This window comes from Pseudorca crassidens, chromosome 20 (assembly GCF_039906515.1).
Source record: "Pseudorca crassidens isolate mPseCra1 chromosome 20, mPseCra1.hap1, whole genome shotgun sequence".
Lineage (NCBI taxonomy): Eukaryota > Metazoa > Chordata > Mammalia > Artiodactyla > Delphinidae > Pseudorca > Pseudorca crassidens.
Genome location: NC_090315.1, coordinates 11,872,462 through 11,891,148, shown reverse-complemented (window position 1 = coordinate 11,891,148; position 18,687 = coordinate 11,872,462). Strand labels below are relative to the sequence as shown.

The following is an 18,687-nucleotide window of genomic DNA, read 5'->3' as shown; positions in this document are numbered from 1 at the left end:
ACTTATGTGAGGATGCTAACTTTTTTCTACTCCTTTACTGACAATGAGCTTTGTTAATCTTTCACTATTGCCCACCTGAATCGGTAAGAAAGTAATACTTCAGGGATGGTTTTATTTGCATTTGAATGGCTGTTTCAGATACAGACAATAACTAGTATGAAAATGTAATGTAAGAAAAACTAGGAATAAAATATGATCCAAATGAAGAAACCTATATAAACGAAAATACAAAAAAATACATTGTTATTGAAGATGAATAAAGATATTGTAAAGTATCTCATCCTCCCAAATCCAACTATAATCCGAAACTAAATCACTATTTTGGTAGGAACTTGACAAAATGAGCACCTTCTAAAAACCCATCATTAAACAAGACTGCTGAGAAACAGTGGTGTCTGCTTCTGACAATGAACACTTTGGCTTGGCCTTCTATAGTTGTTACCCACTTGAGTAAAATGTTAGTTTTACTTAATTTTATTAAGACTATTTGCAGGGCACCATTTTTTTTAATTGCATTTAAGATGTGAGCTGACAAACTTTTTCACTACACATTACGGAAGTTCTCTGCTGCATGGGATTTCTTATGTCCATAGATTGCACTTTCGGTAAAGTTTTATCACATGCACAGCACCTGGAACAGGTCTCTTTTATGTACAGACCAATGAATGAAGATTCTCACTAAAGAAGTCCTACCGGGCTTCCCTGGTGGCGCAGTGGTTGAGAGTCCGCCTGCCGATGCAGGGGACACGGGTTCGTGCCCCGGCCCAGGAGGATCCCACATGCCGCGGAGCGGCTGGGCCCGTGAGCCATGGCCGCTGAGCCTGCGCGTCCGGAGCCTGTTGCTCCGCAATGGGAGAGGCCACAACAGTGAGAGGCCCGCGTACCGCAAAAAAAGAAGTCCTACCTACACCACTTAAATGCCTGCACTGCCACAGAGTGCCTCAAAGATTTAAAAGTTTTAGGGACCTCCCTGCTGGTCCAGTGGGTAAGACTCCACGCTTCCAATGCAGGAGCCCGGGATCGAGCCCTGGTCAGGGAACTAGATCCTGCATGCATGTAGCAACTAAGAGTTCACATGCCGCAACTAAGAAGTCCGCATGCCGCAACTAAAGGTCCCTCATGCCACAATGAAGATCCTGCGTGCCGCAACTAAGACCTGGCACAGCCAAAATAAATAAATAAATATATTTTAAAAGTTTTGAACTCGAATTCTAATGTTGCTTCCTTATGTGGACGCCAGTGACTGTGAAATATGTTGCTATTAAATCCCTCTGTACTAGGCAGTACAGCCTAGGCAATGTTGTAACAAATAAACTGCCCAAATCCCAGTAGTGTAACACAATAAATGTTTATTTCTCACTCAAAAGAAACAAAAACAAAAAAGTCCAACACAGATAGCCACCTTCCCATCTGGAAGAAACAGCCTCCAAAACCACCATGACAGGAAAGACAAGCCTGGAGGACATGGACAGATGCTTGTAAGGGCCAGTCCTGGAAGTAGCGCATATCACTTTTGCACACACTCCATTGGTTGAAACTCAATCACATGGGCCCACCCTCAACTGCAAGGCCTGCTGGGAAATGGAGTCTTCCTATGTGCCCAGGAAATAGAACCAGTACGAATATGAATACGTATCACTATCTCTGCCACACCCTAAAAATATCACTTCTACAGAGCTTCTCCTGCGTGGAAATTCTAATGGATTTGAAAACCTGAGTATGGCCTAATTCTTACCATACTAATAACATAGCTCTCATGTCTGAGCACTATTTTGAATGTTCTTAACGGAGACTGTCTTTCTAGAGGAGACTCCAAAAACAAAAAACAAAATCACCTAAAGATTATGGCTGGACTGAAGTTCTTACTCTCCTCATCCCAATTAGAATGTCCTTCCTGGGCATACCCATTAATGGAAATTTGACCTGTAACTATTGCCACAAACAACCCATTTGTCAAGAATCACTTTCTAAAGTCAATAAATAAGTAAATAAATAAATAAAGCTTCAAAACCTAAAAAAAAAAAAAAGAATCACTTTCTTTGCCACGACAGCAGATGGCAGCTGATGAGAGCTTCAAGGAAGGTGTTGAGATCCACAGTGGTTTCCTGGAGTGCCCTTAAGAACCACATGCTTCAGTGCTGCCAGCTGACCTCACGGGTCGTCGTGTCCCTGTCCTTTGCTCCCCCCGGCCCTCCCAATGGCTGAGTAAGCCTCTGTCATCTGGAACACATAAGCGGCTTCTGTTTTCCTGATTGAACACAGACTGACTACATTTATAATGTTTCTGTTCTCTTGTGCAGTCTTGGCTGAGTACGAAGGTCTGAGCTACATACTTCCTGAGCCTTGCCAGGCTCATGACATGCATGGTCCATCTCATCCCTATGTGCTGTCTGACGGGCAAGAGGATAAGAGTTACGACCGAAGCCCTTCCCGCATTCTTTACACTTACAGGGCCTCTCTCCTGTGCGGACTCTGAGATGAACGTGAAGATCGGAGTTCCGAATGAAGCCCTTCCCACACTCATCACATGTATGCGGTTTCTCTCGGGTGTGATCTCTCTGATGTAAGTGAAAATAGGAGCTGTAACTGAAGTCCTTACCGCACACTTGGCACATGTAAGGCTCTTCTCCCGTGTGAACTCTCCGGTGAGTGTGCAGAAACGAGCTGTAGGAGAAAGCCTTCCTGCACACGTCGCATTTGTAGGGTTTCTCCCCCGTGTGGACCTCTGGTGAATGTGCAGGTGTGTGCTTTGGCTGAAGCCCTTTCCACACTTGCCACACCTATAAGGCTTCTCCCCCACGTGCAGCCTCCAGTGGACTTGGAAGACGGAGCTGGAGCCGAAGCATTTGCTGCACTTGCTGCATTTGTAGTTTCTCTCCAGTGTGGACCCTCTGATGGACAAGTCTGGAGCTCTGATCGAAGCCCTTCCCACACTCTGTGCATATTATAGGGCCTTTTCCCTGTGTGGACTCCCTGGTGGATACACAGAAGCGACCTGAATCCGAACCCCTTCCCACACGTCACACGTGTAGGGCATCTCCCCCGTGTGGACTCGGTGATGGTTGTGAAGAGACGAACTGCGCTTTGCCACATTCAATGCCTTTATAGGGTTTGTCTCCCAAGGGGCCTTTCTGATCCCTGGGAAGGTCTGAGCTCTGTTTGCAGCCCTTAGCCCACTCCTGACCCTCACAAGTTTTCTCCCCGGAGTGGGTGTTACAGTGAACAGTAAGTCCTGAGCTCTGACTAAAGTCCTTTCCACACTGGTCATATTTACAAGATTCTTCTCCTGTGTGAGCGCTGTGATGAACATGAGCATTTGCATCATCTATGAAACCCATTCTATAGTTACTACACCTGAAAGGTTGCCGCACTGCACAGACCACGTGACTGTGTTTGACTGCTGACTTCATAACCAAATGTTTCCCACAGCCGGTGTATCTGCAAGGCTCCTCTCCTTTACATTCTTGGAAATCATTACAATCACGTGAGGTCTGAAAGAAGATGCCGTCACACTGAGCACATCCATCCAATTTCTCTTCCATATGAATTCTCTTGTGTACCTTCCCTGAGAATCCTCAGGCTCAATCATGTTGGCTTTCTTCCAAGATTCTGGGGTAAGGACCTGTGCCAGGCGTCTCCGAGCTGTGATGTCTTGGTTTTCTAAATTAATGGCATTTATTACGTACCTTTCATTTTCAGACACTTCTGCCCACTCTTCACAGAGGGAAACGTCTCCTTCTAAATATTGGGGACAATCTCCTTGAAGATGCATGACATAACCCTGACTCACACTCAGTTCACTGATCCTTCGTTTCCAAATCTGCCAAAAGTAGAGCACTTCTGGTGAGAGGTAACTCAACCCTTTTTCCTGAAGGTTCGAAATGTTGTTTTTAATCCTGTCTCCTATGAGGAGAAAGAGAATTTGGCTAAGTGAACAAGGAGATCATCTATCCAAAGGCTTTGAGGAAATGAAGTAGGATGGGATGAGAAGTTGCCACTGGCTCCTAGTCATATAGGAAACAATTAGAAACCCAGTAATTCTAATCGGTGAGCTGCTAATTAAAAACCAGGTATTGCAGGGAAATCAAAAGAAATCTTGGAAGTAGCTTATAAAGGAAGAAATTCACCTCTCGGCTATAAGAGTAGTTGATAAAAAGCCTTTAATCATTTTGCTACAGAAGGCATGGGGAAGGCTCCCATATGATTCATGTAATATGCATAATAATGGAGTTCCGGACATGGTGAGAGGCACAAACGATCACAGGGACCTTCCAGGATCCTGTAAAAGGTTGCAGAAACAAGTAACAAGTCCTATCTCCTACGATGTCCCTTCCCTTACATCACTGTTATATGGGATAGAACTATCATGTATGTTTGTGTACAACCTTCACAACTGTACAGGGTGGGCCTACAGCTGCAGTGGGGATTGAAACGGGGATAACATTGTGAAATACGAGACATCCTTTTTATCTTTCCTGAGGTTCCCTGGCTTCATGAAGAGACAAAGTCCACCAAGATCCTGCCATCCAATTCCTTAACTTCTCCCCTTTGAGGTTACTGCAGAATCTCAAACAGCCATGGCTATGAGAATTGGCAGCATGAAACTGTCAATGGCCTGGCACCCAGGGAAGCAAGACTGTACTAAAGGGACATAAGAAACAGGGGTTTGAGGCAGAAGAGGATGGTCACACCCTTGGCACCCAAAAATAGGCTTCAAAATGTCACAAAAACCACGGTTAAAACCGTCTGGACACTGCTTCTGGTTCAAGGTAATTTTCTGAGTCATTTTATTGACAGTGACTCTGGTTCATAAGGTGGTGTCAGAGAAAAGGGAAACAGGTTTAAAGCAGCAGTTTTCCGCCGGTTTTGACTGTACGCATAGTAAGAAAAGCATTTACGCTGTGACCCAGTACCTACACGTAGACACATACCATAAACTAAAATAGTTTTATCAGCTGAGATTTACCTTACCAGGTGCAATGTACTCTGATAAATCCTTTTGTGTTCTAGTCCATTAATCTATTTTGCTTTTCAAAAACTGCTAGTTACGACATGGTCACTTGATTTCAGGACTCACCAATGGGGTTGCATCCTGCAGAGTTAGCCCAACGAGCCCTGTTTATAATCTATGGACACAGTGGTACTTAGTGTCACCTGGTTATTATAAGCACAGGGTCTACAGCCAGACTGGGAAGGTTCAAATCCTAGTTCCTCTGACAAGCTGGGTGGCCCTGCACAAGTTACTTACCCACTCTGTGCCTCAGTTGTTTCCTTTGTAAAAGGGGGCCAATGATAGCAACTATCTCATAAACTAAACTGAGGTAATACATATCTGTATATGGGGCTCTGAGAAATTGAAATTAGGTTAGATATTGATCAGCACGGAAGCAAATCAGCAGACACTTATATTGCACTGACCACCAACCAGATCCTAATTTGGTTCCTTTAACACTAGTTTGTCCAAAACATTGGCTTCGCTCTAGAGGCAACCAAGGGACCAAGGCCTTGGTAACGTGTGAATTTTCTCAATCTCACTCTGAGAAATATGAGGTGAGAATGAGAGCCTAAACGTGTGAGGCGGTCAGGATAGGCTGGCCAACTGCATCAGATGCCCACAGGGCAGGGGGCGCAGCGTTGACAAGGGCTCCCTCACCAACACCTTACAGGGGACCACCGGCTCACAGTTATCTGCTAAAACTCATGAACTGCAGGTTCCCACCTGCACGTGCATCTCTTAGGAGATTTCTCTCTGGTGGCCAAAGTTTCCCTTTGTGCTCCAACTGGAATATTCTATCTGGTTTGAAGCTGACCACTTGAGAAAACAGGACCAGTGGTTTGATGCTTACTTACAGGGAGGTCGCTGTCCTCACCCACAGAGACCAGGTTCCTGAAGTTCTCCAGCATCACGTCTTGGTACAGGTTTATCTGGGTGGAGTCCAATAGCGCCAGCTCTTCCTCGGTGAAGACCACAGCCACGTCCTTGAAGGTCACAGTTTCCTAAAACTTCAAGCACATGCCACATTCATCATCTGCACAAATGACCCCTGGAAGAAGAGCCACGTTGGAAGCTTTTGTGCCAGTCATTAAGTTGTGGTCTTCTTGCTCCAAACCCTCTTAGTTCCCTGACCAGGGATTGAACCCGGGGCCACGGCAGTGAAAGCACCAAGTCCTAACCACTGGACCGCCAGGGCATTCCTGCAAATTTTTTTCTATAATCTTTTTTCATTAGAGAAAGCTTTATAAAATAATATCATGTATGGAAAAAAGTACTTAAAATTCTGCATTCACTTTGACTTCTTTTCCCCCAATTTAAAGATAAGTTACAATATACACGTGTACATATAATGAGAGAGAGAGAGAGAGAGCGTGCACGCACATATTTCCATGTCCTAATATTTTCACCCACATTATCTCACTTGATAGCAGCACAGGGTCGAGACAAGAGGACGAATGAAACCACAATAATCCATTGATCCAACACCAATCCAGTGGATGGACATTGAGTCCACGCCACCATCTTTTTTTTTTTTCACTGTTATAAACAATGCTGTGATGATCATTCTTTGAACACTTGCTCTGACTTAGAATTCTTGGAGTGGGAAATACTGGAGCAGAGGTTTGCAGAACTTCTACAAGGGCTGAAATGCCCCTGCAGTTGTGTGGATATACCCATTTCTCCATATGTTAGCTAACAGTGAACACCGATCTTTCAAATCTTTGGTCATCTGCTAGGAAAAGAATCACACCTTGTTTCAATCTGCAACACTTTGATTACTAGAGGCTGATCATCTTTTCATATGATTATTGGTCATTTGTTTTTCCTCTTTTCTCCCTTCCTGAACATGAAGACTCAGGTCTTTATTCCCAGCTCCTGTTTTTAAAATAAGGATATTAAAATTTTGTTGTGCATGAAGCTTTTTTCACCCAATATGCTGTCTTTTAACTTTGTTCATGGTATAAGTTTTGGTAGCGTGTATTACGTGGAGAATACAGCAACTGGAAATGAGTAAGAAGAAATGTCCCACTGAGGAGAAAAACCTGGGCAGAAAAGGAGGATTCATTATTTGGAGTCACCTCTCTACATAATGTGGGCTCAGGGCCCTGAGATGAAACCATTATTGACAGGCCGCATGTAGAGCAAACAGGCACATTACAGAGCCCTACAGACCTGGGCTCAAATCCAGGATTCACCACTCATTTCTTCATCTCTAAAGCAGAATCATACCACCTCTCTCACACAGCTATTTTGGGCATAAATGCACTGAGTAATGTAATGTGCTCACCTAATATGTTTTTTCCCCCTCTTTTTCCTTTTACCAAGAGAGGGACGTATGTTTACTCTCTGATGCCTTACGTTGTTATTTCTGGAGAGAAAAGAGAACTCGACCCACCTGAAACTTGGTTTTGTCTTCCCCATCCTGGGAAAGGGCTGAGGCTTGAGCACGCAGAGCTGCAGGAGAAGAGAGAAGCCTTAAGAAAGGCGGGGCCTGCCCGGGCGCTCTGACTACCCACCTGGACCTCAGGAATGTCTGCCCCCTTACAGACTGGTTTCTTTTCACTGGACGCAGCTCTTCATCCACCTCACATTTCCTCTCTCCACACCCGACTTAGATTCTCCCCCACCCTTCATAAGCTCTCAACTCTTTCCTCCCGCCTTGAGGAGGAAAAAGTCTCCGTGGTCACCCCTCCTAGGTTTCTGGAGCATCAGCAGTTTTATTTTATTTATTTTTAAACCAGATTTATTTGTTTATTTTATTTATTTTTTTATTTTTTTAAAGCTGTTGGGGGTAGGAGTTTATTAATTAATCTTTTCTTTTCTTTTTTTTTTTTTTGCTGTGTTGGGTCTTCGTTTCCGTGCGAGGGCTTTCTCTAGTTGCGGCGAGCGGGGGCCACTCTTCATCGCGGTGCACGGGCCTCTCACTATCGCGGCCTCTCTTGTTGCGGAGCACAGGTTCCAGACACGCAGGCTCAGTGGTTGTGGCTCATGGGCCCAGTTGCTCGGCGGCGTGTGGGATCCTCCCAGACCAGGGCTCAAACCCGTGTCCCCTGCACTAGCAGGCAGACTCTCAACCACTGCGCCACCAGGGAAGCCCAGCAGTTTTATTTATTCTCTGATCTTCCTGAACTGGAGAAGCAGAAGATCCAGTGGTTCTTCATTCTTGAGACTGTCCAAGCTCTGATGAGGAGCTTCGGATGGATACCTGGGTTCCCAAGTACCTGCCTCCACCTCCACTCTCCAGAGCCTGCTTCTTGGTTTCCACGTTCCAGAGACCTGTGGGCTCGAGAAGGAACTTGACTTTATCTGAGTTCTTTCTTCTGGCCCCAAAGTTCACACCCTCTGGATGCCATTCATTCAGAGGATATGTACTGAACGGCTATGTGCACAGTCCCTGCTCTGGGGGAACTCACAGTCCAGAGAGCCATGAATGTCGCAGATGGCTGTACAGTCAGAGGAGTGTCTGCAGGGAGGGCCCAGCAGCAGAAATCTTGCAGTGAGACACAGGGCCTTACAGAAGGGTACAGATCCCACAAACATACAGGATCTGTGCCCTGTGAAATAAATCCTGGAGTGCAAAAGCTTCACTAACGCACCAGTCTGGGGGTTGCAAAAATAAAAACTCCACATCCCTGTCCTCAAGGATTCTAAAAACCAGGAGATGACAATGGAATGCTACTCAGCCATAAAAACAGAATGAAATAATGCCAGTTGCAGCAACATCGATGGACCTACAGATTATCATACGAAGTGAAATAAGTCAGACAGAGAAAGACAAATACCATATGATATCACTTATATGTGGAATCTAAAATACAACACAAATGAACTTATCTACGAAACAGAAACAGACTCACAGACATAGAGAACAGATTTGTGGTTACTGGTGGAGGGGGCGGGGAGGGATGGAGTGGGAGTTTGGGATTAGCAGATGCAAACTATTACATATAGAATGGATAAACAACAAGGTCATACTGTATATCACAGGACCTATATCCTGTGATAAACCATAATGAAAAAGAATATGAGGGACCTCCCTAGTGGCACAGTGGTTAAGACTCTGTGCTCCCAATGTAGGGGGCCTGGGTTCGATCCCTGGCCAGGGAACTAGATCCCACATGCATGTTGCAACTAAGAGTTCGCATGCCACAATTAAGGAGCCTGAGTGTCGCAACTAAGGAGCCCATGTGCCGCAACTAAGGAGCCCACCTGCCACAACTAAGACCCGGCACAACCAAATAAATAAATAAATAAATATTAAAAAAAGAAAACAATATGAAAAAGAGTGTATATGAATGTGTAACTGAACTGCTTTGCTGTATAGCAGGAATTAACACAACACTGTAAATCAACTATTCTTCAATAAAATAAATTTTAAAAAATAAAAATAAAAATCAGGATATGGGTGAGCAAATGTCTTCTAAATCAGAGTTTGTAACCTCTCCTGTTCCATGACCACCTTTGACAATTGGGTGATATTTATGGACTTCTGTTCAGAATAATGTTTTAAATGCATAAAATAAAACACAGGATGATTTTAAAAGCTAATTACACTTAAAGACAACCTTCAAAAATATTAAAACATCAAGTGTGTGCTTCATTATTAATTATCAAGAATGAATCAACTACTGTAATTTCAAAATAGTAATGAGCAGAAGCAATATTTTGAAACATCTACACCAACTGTATTATAAGAATATCTATGATTTATGGGACTTCCCTGGTGGCGCAGTGGTTAAGAATCTTCCTGTCAATGCAGGGGACATGGGTTTGATCCCTGGTCCAGGAATATCCCACATGCTGCGGAGCAACTAAGCCCATGCACCACAACTAAGCCTGCGCTCTAAAGTCCGTGAGCCACAACTACTGAGCCCACGTGCCACAACTACTGAAGCCCACGTGCCCAGAGCCTGTGCTCCACAACAAGAGAAGCCACTGCAATGAGAAGCCCATGCACCGCAACGAAGAGCAGCCCACATCTGCCGCAACTAGAGAAAGAGAAAGCCCATGTGTAGCCACAAAGACCCAACGCAGCCAAAAACAAATAAATTAATAATTAAAAAAGGAATATCTATGATCTACATGGATAACAGAGTCACAGGTTCTGCTAATACTATTGCGGTTTGCTGCCTACATTCATAATGGAAGGAAATGCTGATTTTCAGTTTGACCAGTATACATTTTTTCCCACTCAAGTTCATGGACCTGATGCATTACACCATGGACTCGAGTTCAAGAACTCCTTTTCTAATGAAGCCTTCTCCTGCCAGCACCAGATAGGATGAACCACTTTGGGACCCAGCCACACTATGTTTACAATGCTGGCTTAGGGCTTCCCTGGTGGCGCAGTGGTTGAGAGTCCACCTGCAGATGCAGGGGACACGGGTTCGTGCCCCGGTCCGGGATGATCCCACGTGCCGCGGAGCAGCTGGGCCCGTGGGCCGTGGCCGCTGAGCCTGCGCGTCCGGAGCCTGTGCTCCGCAACGGGAGAGGCCACAACAGTGAGAGGCCTGCACCGGAAAAAAAAAAAAAAAATGCTGGCTTAGCACCTTTCACACAGCCTGCCTTGTTAACATCTCTAAATCACTGATGGACTCCAGTCTTCTTCCTTTATTTATCTTCACTATCTTGGACAGGTGTGGCCCCTCGGATGCACTTAGCAGATCCCATCAACAGGCTGTGATGACAGCAGTTCTCGGTGACAGCATCCCTGGTTATCCCACTTAAAGCTCCCAGTCCCTCCGCCAGCACTCCCAAAGCCCTTTTCCTGCTTCGTTTTTCTCCATGAAACTTATCATCTAAACTTCCACCTGTTTTTCTTGTTTACTGTCTTTCTGCGCCCACTAGAACGTGAGCTCTCTGAGGGCTGGGATTTCAGTCTGCTCCTGGCACAACGTAGGTGCTCAATAAATATTTATTAAAAAAAGTTTTTTTTATTATTGACGTATAGTTGATTTACAATGTTGTGTTAATTTCTGCTGTATAGCAAAGTGACTCAGTTATACACATATATACATTCTTTTTTATACTCTTTTCTATTATGGTTTATCCCAGGACATTGAATATAGTTCCCTGTGCTATACAGTAGGACCTTGTTGTCCATCCATTCTATAGATAATAGTTTGCATCTACTAATCCCAAACTCCCAATCCATCCCTCCCCCACCCCTCAATAAATATTTAAATGGAGACTGGGACTTGCCTGAACTCAGCCTGCTGCTACCTGGATCCTGGGTCTGCTGATACCAGTTATAGAGCAGAATGGATTTTGTTCCCCAGCTCGTTCACTTAGTAAATTACATGCTAAGGACCATGCGGGGTGTGTCGGGACACAATGGTGATCAGGGCAGGAAAGGATTCTGCACTCAAGCTGACATTCCAGCTGGGAAGACAGCACACATTGACTGAAATTCTACCATGTGACAGCTGCGTGGGATATAAAGAAAGATACCGTCCCTGACCATGTGATGCTCACACTGCAGGGAGAAAGAGGATGACAGAAATAATTGGTGACAAAGGCAGTGCGATGAAGAGGTAACGGGAATAATAGATACTGCAAAGGTAGAAGTAACAGATGAATAAAATTATGATGAATAAGATTATGTACGGGGATGAAAAGGAGGAGAACTCAAATGTGAGTCTGGGTTGAAACTTGAGGAAAATGGGGAAATTATGATGTTTTAACCTAGACAGCAAAAGGAGGAGCCAGGTTTTGGAAGTTACAGCTCTTGTCTCTCAATATTGGGAGCTGTGCAATGGTTTGGGTTCAAATTCTGGCTCAGCCACTTGGTAGCTGTACTAACACTAGAAGAGTGACAAACCTCTGAGTCTGTTCTTTCTTCTGTTAAATGAAGATAATATTCTTTACTTGCAGAGTGGAAAGAATTAATTCTTTCTCATACACGTATACATGCCTACCTATCTGAATAAAGCTCATAGCCCAGTTCTTGGCACATAGAAAATCCTCTATAAACTATTATCATTGCTGTTATTCATTCCTCCCCAGGCACTAACCTCAGAATACAAGCATCCCTTCATTTAACAAATATACGGTCAGTGCCTAACTACATCTTGGATGCTACAACAAACACTGGGGATGCAGCAGTAAATAAGACGGGCAAGGTACTTGTTCTTATGCCTTCTGGTGGGTAAACAAATCTACAAAGGTGATCAGCGATTACAAAAAGGACAATGAAGAAAAGGAAACACATGTGACAGATTCTTGTTTACCCCCAGAATGTAAGTTCTCTCAGACAGAACATTGGAGGCAGGTTTGGGAGGGGCAACATTAAATCAGGTGGTCATGGAAGGTCTCTAAGACCTGCATGAAAATAAATCAGTTGTGTAAAGATCCGGCATGAGAAGAGTACAGGGGGAAGTGCAAGGACAAAGGCCCTGACTTCTGGTGATAACATCTCCTGGCCAAGTGACACTTGTTAGGTTTCTTAACCTTTCTAAGCCTCAGTATTCTTATCTGTAACATGGGACTAATATTATCTAACTTCTGCAGTTGCTGAGCAAATTAAATATATATTAATTTACTCAGGGACTTCCCTGGTGATCCAGTGGCTAAGACTCCGCACTCCCAATGCAGGGGGGGCCTGGGTTCGATCCCTGGTCAGGGAACTAGATCCCACATGCCACAACTAAGACCACGGTGCAGCCAAATAAATAAATAAATAATAAATAGAAAAATTAATTCACTCATTCAAATATTTATTGACAGGCTACTATATGCCACACACTGTTCCAGGGACCAGGGATACAGCAGTGAAAGCCCTCAACATAATAACTGTTATATAATAAGCACTTAATTAACGCATACCATTAGTTACTGTTATTACCTCTTTCCTACACGTAGCACATCCTTGAAACAGTGTAAGCCTGAGCGATCTACTGATCAAATGAACCACTACTAGAAGCCAAGGAGAGAACATACGAGTAAGACACCAGGAAATTCCCCAACCTTAGAAGAAACCCATTTCTGAATGAAGGGGGTAAGCCTGAGGGGCCTGAACGGGACATGTGTCAAAACCATGGGATAAACAATGAGGTCGGAAAAACAGGTCTCCATCTGGGAAGACAGCAAGCATTGACATAAAACAACAACAAGAGACCAAAGTCCTACTCACCTGGAGCTCCAGTGGCAAGAGACCTGGGATTATTCCGTCCTCTTTGATGCAGTTCTCTCTGGCAAAGAAACAGTTGGAAGAGAACAAGAAAAGAAATGAGCCATGAGATAACATGATGTTATCATAATTCCCAACACACCACAGGGAAAAATCTCTGAGCACCAGCTGGATGTAATCTACTCCTATTAATTACTTCCTTCAGGTGTCCTAGAAAGGGACCACCCTCCCTACAGGACTCAGAGAGAAGGTCCCATGCCAGTCCTGCTTTGTGCCTTGTCTACAAGCCTGCACTCACTGTAGCTCCCAGGAGACAAAAAGAATCAGGACACAGTCTCGAATTGAATTCAGAGCTGTGACTCCCACATGCTATGTGACATTTAAATTTTGGGGGGAGGGGGAAGGATTTTTTTTATTGAAGTATAGTTGATGTACAATATTATATGTTATAGGTGTACAATATAGTGATTCACAATTTTTGAAGGTTATACTCCATTTATAGTTATTATAAAATGTTGGCTATATTCCCTTTGTTGTGTAATAAATCCTTGTAGCTTATTTTATACACAACAGTTTGTACCTCTTAATCCCCTACCCCAATCTTGCCCCTCTCCCCACTGGTAACCACTAGTTTGGTCTCTATATCAGTTTGTGACATTTAGAGCGGAATTCAACCTGTGCGTACCTCAGACGCGACAAAAACCAGATGCAGCAACAATACATCAGCAAAAGAATCTTTCACAACTTGCACAGTGCTTTAAAATTCTCCAAGGAACAGATACAGAACATGAAGATTCAACTTCAGCAGCTCTTTACAGAAATGCCTTCACAGACAGAAATCTCTGAAATTAGTACAGAAGTGGGTGGGTGGCTACCATGAAAGAAGTCAAGATACCATCAATCCGCGACTGCCTGGATTGGAGTCTCCCAAACGGGACATGCCCGTCTCAGAGTCAGAGCTGCCGGCCTCAAACTGCTCCTTCCGAGCCTGAGGGGTACCAAGGGCTGCCGGCCCGGGCCCCGCCCCCCATCCCCCCACACCCCGGGATGCTCGGCGACCCGCTTCCTCAAACCCTTCCTTCGCCAAGCCGAGCTCGTTGAAATTCCCTGGTTCCGACCCTCCGCCATTCGCCGCCCTTTCCCCCTCAGATCCTTGAGATCTGGCCCCTGTGCCTAAGGCCGGAACAAAGACCTCCAAGAACACTCACGTCCCTTTCCCTACTCACCGTCGCATAAGAAACCAAAGCAGTGGTGCGCCGACAGGAAGCGGAAGTGGGCGACTAGGGAGGGCCCGGACTACACTTCCCAGAACCCTCTGCGGCGCGCTGTCTTTGAGTCCAGATGGTGATGGAAATAAGCGTCCGCCTGGAGCTTTGCCAGACGCGTGGCGGAGGGCAGGGGGCGCTCAAGATTGCAGCGCTCAGCTTTGGGGCGCCGCTACACTTTTCTTTGCTTAAAACAAAGGGAGTTAGGGACTTCCCTGGTGGTGCAGTGGTTAAGAATACGCCTGCCAATGAAGGGGACACAGGTTCAAGCCCTGCTCCCGAAAGATCCTACATGCTGCGGAACAAATAAGCGCGTGCGCCCCAACTACTGCGCCTGCGCTCTAGGGCCAGCGAGCCGCAACTATTAAGTCCGCGTGCCACAACTACTGAAGCCCACACACCTACAGCCTGTGCCCTGCAAGAAGAGAAGCCACACCAATGAGAAGCCCATGCACCACAAGGAAGAGTAGCACCCGCTCACCACAACTAGAGAAAGCCCGCACGCAGCAACGAAGACCCAATGCAGTCATAAGTAAATAACCTTATTTTTAAAAAGTTACCACTCACTACTAACACGTTCACATTGCAGGAAATCCGACAATATTCTCAAACAAATCCACAATCCCTGACAGGGGATACAAAGCATTACTGATGCTTTGGTGTAAACTATATATAATTATTATATATTTATATATATTAAGTATATAACTTACATATAAAAATCATATGTATTATATATGTATACATATTGTATTATATTACATATTTACATATATATATAAAATTCCAAAATAGTGCATGGTCAATGTTAAGAAAACACAGGAGAAAAGTAAGAGAAAAAAAAGGAAAAATGTAAGAAAAAAGGACGAAATTAAAGTCGTCTGTAATCCTAGCACCCAGAAACAATCATCATTAATATCTTGGCCCATTTACTTCCCGATCCTCTATGACAGTAAATATGTATTAAAAATATTTTTCTCCCTACAAAATTGGCATATTTTGGAACTTTTTTCTCTCACTTTATATATCATGGGTAGCTTTCCACGTTACTAAATAATGGAATCATTTAAAGTGGTTGCCTAGGATTGTTTAGTTTTAGATGTTACAGCCTTGTCCTCCAATGAAGTTATGCTTCCAGTGTTAGTGTATCAAAACTAGGGATAATAATTTTCTTGAAATTTTCCCAATTTGATAAACCAAGCACAGTGTCTCATTATGGAGATGTTGAATAGATGTTAATATATCAGTGGTGGGTGAATTGCCTATTTATGTAGCCTTTGCCCAGTTATCATAACTGATTTGAAATGTTACCATGTCAAATACTAATTATGGTTCATACTCAAATGTACGTTCTGAATGCTCTGTTTTCTTCTAGGGATTATTCCAGCTGTTTGGGTTTTAAGCTCTTTCTTTTTTTTCTGTTTTGTTTCCTCTGTAGGTTTATCCTGCTTTCATCTTATCTCCATTCCTACTGATTTTTTAATCCTCAATTGTTTTTCATTCCACCTCCCAATTTGAGTTCTATGATTCATGTATTGGTTATATTTTGCTGTTGTGATAACAAGCATTTAAGGTTATGGAAACTGCTAAAGATTTTGGCAAACTATAAAATTTAATATTCCCTGTTTAGATCGCTGCTTTCCTCTACCTTACATGAACATCCTTTAATTGTGAGTTTAAATTCCCTTATAAACCAAGATTAAATAGTAAGAGATTTTAATCTTGCTAGTGATGGTTTTAATTATTTTTTGTTTTAGTGTCTTGACATATAAAAATTTTAACTGAATGATTTCTGTGTTATTCTATGTATATATACATATATATGTGTATTTTACAATTTAATATTTTGTTTCCTCATTGCTTTTTGGTCATAGACAGTAGATCACAATCCAATCTGCTTAGCTGAATTTCCAGAGAAATTATAATAAATATATATTCCCAGCCCAACATCCTACTTTTAACTCACTTAATCACAAATCTAGGCTAGGGCACAGGAAATAGCATAATTTTAGACAGCCAGGGAAAATTTGAAATTGGCTTTTAGGAAGCTCTGGTCTACAAACTGTAAACAAGCCATATGTATTTCAATATAAGGTATCATCTCCTGAAGCTCTACCATTTTATCCATTATGTTATTGTATGAAGATGACTGAATATGTGGGTCAGTTCCTATGTGTATTTTACTTTTTCTACTGAATGCAAGAGGTGTGGTTACCCCCCAATTCTTCTCTATCACTAACCATTCATGATTATTATATTTATATAAGCATTATGGTTGGTACTTTTTTCCAGTAAACATTGATCTTTTCCTATTTAGTGCTCTTGACTTGATTTTTTTTTTTTTTTGGTTGGGGCTGCCTTTTGTTTATTTATTTAACCAGCTTTACTGAGATATAACTGACAAATAACATCGTGTAAAGTTAAGGTGTACAATGTCATGATTTGATATATGTCTACATTGTGATATATAAGGTTAGTGAACACATCCATCACCTCATATAGTTACCTTGCTTTTTTGTGGTGAGAACATTAAGATTTGCTCTCTTAGCTTATTTCAAGTATACAGTAAAGTATTGTTAACTTTAGTCACCATGCTGACCATTAGATCCCCTGAACTTATTCATCTTATAACTGAATGTTTGTGCTCTTTGGCCAATATCTTCCCATTTCCCCCACCTCCCAGCCCCTGACAACCACCAATCTACTCTTTGTTTCTATGAGTTCAACATTTTTAGACTCCCCATGTAAGTGAGATCATACAGTATTTGTTCTTCTCTGTCTTTGCATTTGCCCTAAGTAAAAAAGGTCACCTTTTAAAAGTCCTGAGTGGCTAAAAACAAATATCCGAACTCCTTGCTGAGATCCCTTACAGAGGACTTCTCGCGCCTTCTTTTTTTTTTAAAGTATTTACAAAGTTGTGTTCGTTTCTGGTATACAGCAAAGTGATTCATATATATATATATATATATATACATATTAATATATATTATATATATGTGTATTTTTTTCATACTTTTCCATTATGATTTACTATAGAATATTGAATATAGTTCCCTGTGCTATACAGTAGGACCTTGTTGTTTATCTATTTTATATATAGTAGTTTGTATTTGCTAATCCCAAACCTCTAATTTATCCTTTCCTCACCCCCTTTCCCCTTTGGTAACCATAAGTTTGTTTTCTATGTCTGTGACTCTGTTTCTGTTTTGTAAATAAGTTCATTTGTATCATTTTTTTTTTTTAGATTCCACATATAAGTGATATCATATGCTATTTGTCTTTCTCTTTCTGGGTTACTTCACTTAGTATGATAATCTCTAGGTCCATCCATGTTGCTGCAAATGGCATTATTTCATTCTTTCTTATGGCTGAGTAGTATTCCATTTTATATATATATATATATATATATATATATATATATATATACACACCCCACATCTTCTTTATCCATTCATCTGTAGATGGACATTTAGGTTGTTTCCATGTCTTGGCTATTGTAAATAGCGCTGCTATGAATATAGGGGTGTATGTATCTTTTCAAACTAGAGTTTTATCTGGATATATGCCCAGGAGTGGGACTGCTGGATCATGTGCTTGCCTTCTTGTATATACTTGGGTGCCTAGAAAAAGAACCTGATAGAGCACAGTGATTATGTGGCAGGTCCCCTTTACTACTATAGTCTAACAAATGACCACAGACTTCGTGCCTTAAAACAACTACTTTATTACGCTCATGGGTTCTCTGGGTCATGAATTGGAAAGGGCACGGCAAGGATGGCTTTCCTCTGCTCCATGATGTCTGGAGCCTCAGTTGGGAAGACCCACAGGCTGGGTGGTAACTTGACAGCTGGGGAATGGAATTACATGACTGGTAGTTGGTGGAGACGGTCAGCTGGGACCTCAGCTGGGGCTGTCAACTACAATACCTACACATGGCCTCTCCACGTGGTTTCCAAGCCTGCTTCACAGCACGGCGGCTGTGTTCCAAGTGCGAGTGCTCCAAGAGAACAAGGGGAAAGCTGCAACACTTTTTATGATTTGGCATCGAAAGTCACATATAGTGTTGCTGTCATCATCATCAAAAGCCTGTTCAGATTCAAGGGCAAAGAAGATCAATGCCCCTCCCCCAACCTCTCAGTGGGAGGAATGTTAAAGTCACAGTGTAAGAAAAGTATGGATTTTAGAGGATTTGTTGGAAAATATAATCTGCCATATGGTGCTTCCCCCGAAGTTATATTTTCTTCCCTTTCTTTTCCCATTTAGCCCACTTGGAATTTGAATACAAATGAGGATCTGTC

General features: G+C 42.9%; 1 protein-coding gene across 1 annotated transcript; it reads right to left on the bottom strand.

Annotated features, from left to right (window-relative positions):
* Positions 1-1,329: 1,329 nt before the first annotated feature.
* ZNF285 (zinc finger protein 285) lies at positions 1,330-15,103 on the bottom strand. Its single transcript, XM_067717994.1, is given in 11 exon segments — positions 1,330-2,722; positions 2,725-2,870; positions 2,872-2,942; positions 2,944-3,019; positions 3,021-3,083; positions 3,085-3,554; positions 3,557-3,903; positions 5,847-6,003; positions 7,392-7,450; positions 13,128-13,185; positions 14,351-15,103. Coding segments are annotated over 8 exon segments (1,680 nt in total). The 5' UTR covers positions 5,905-6,003; positions 7,392-7,450; positions 13,128-13,185; positions 14,351-15,103; the 3' UTR covers positions 1,330-2,273.
* Between the last annotated feature and the right edge of the window lie 3,584 nt (positions 15,104-18,687).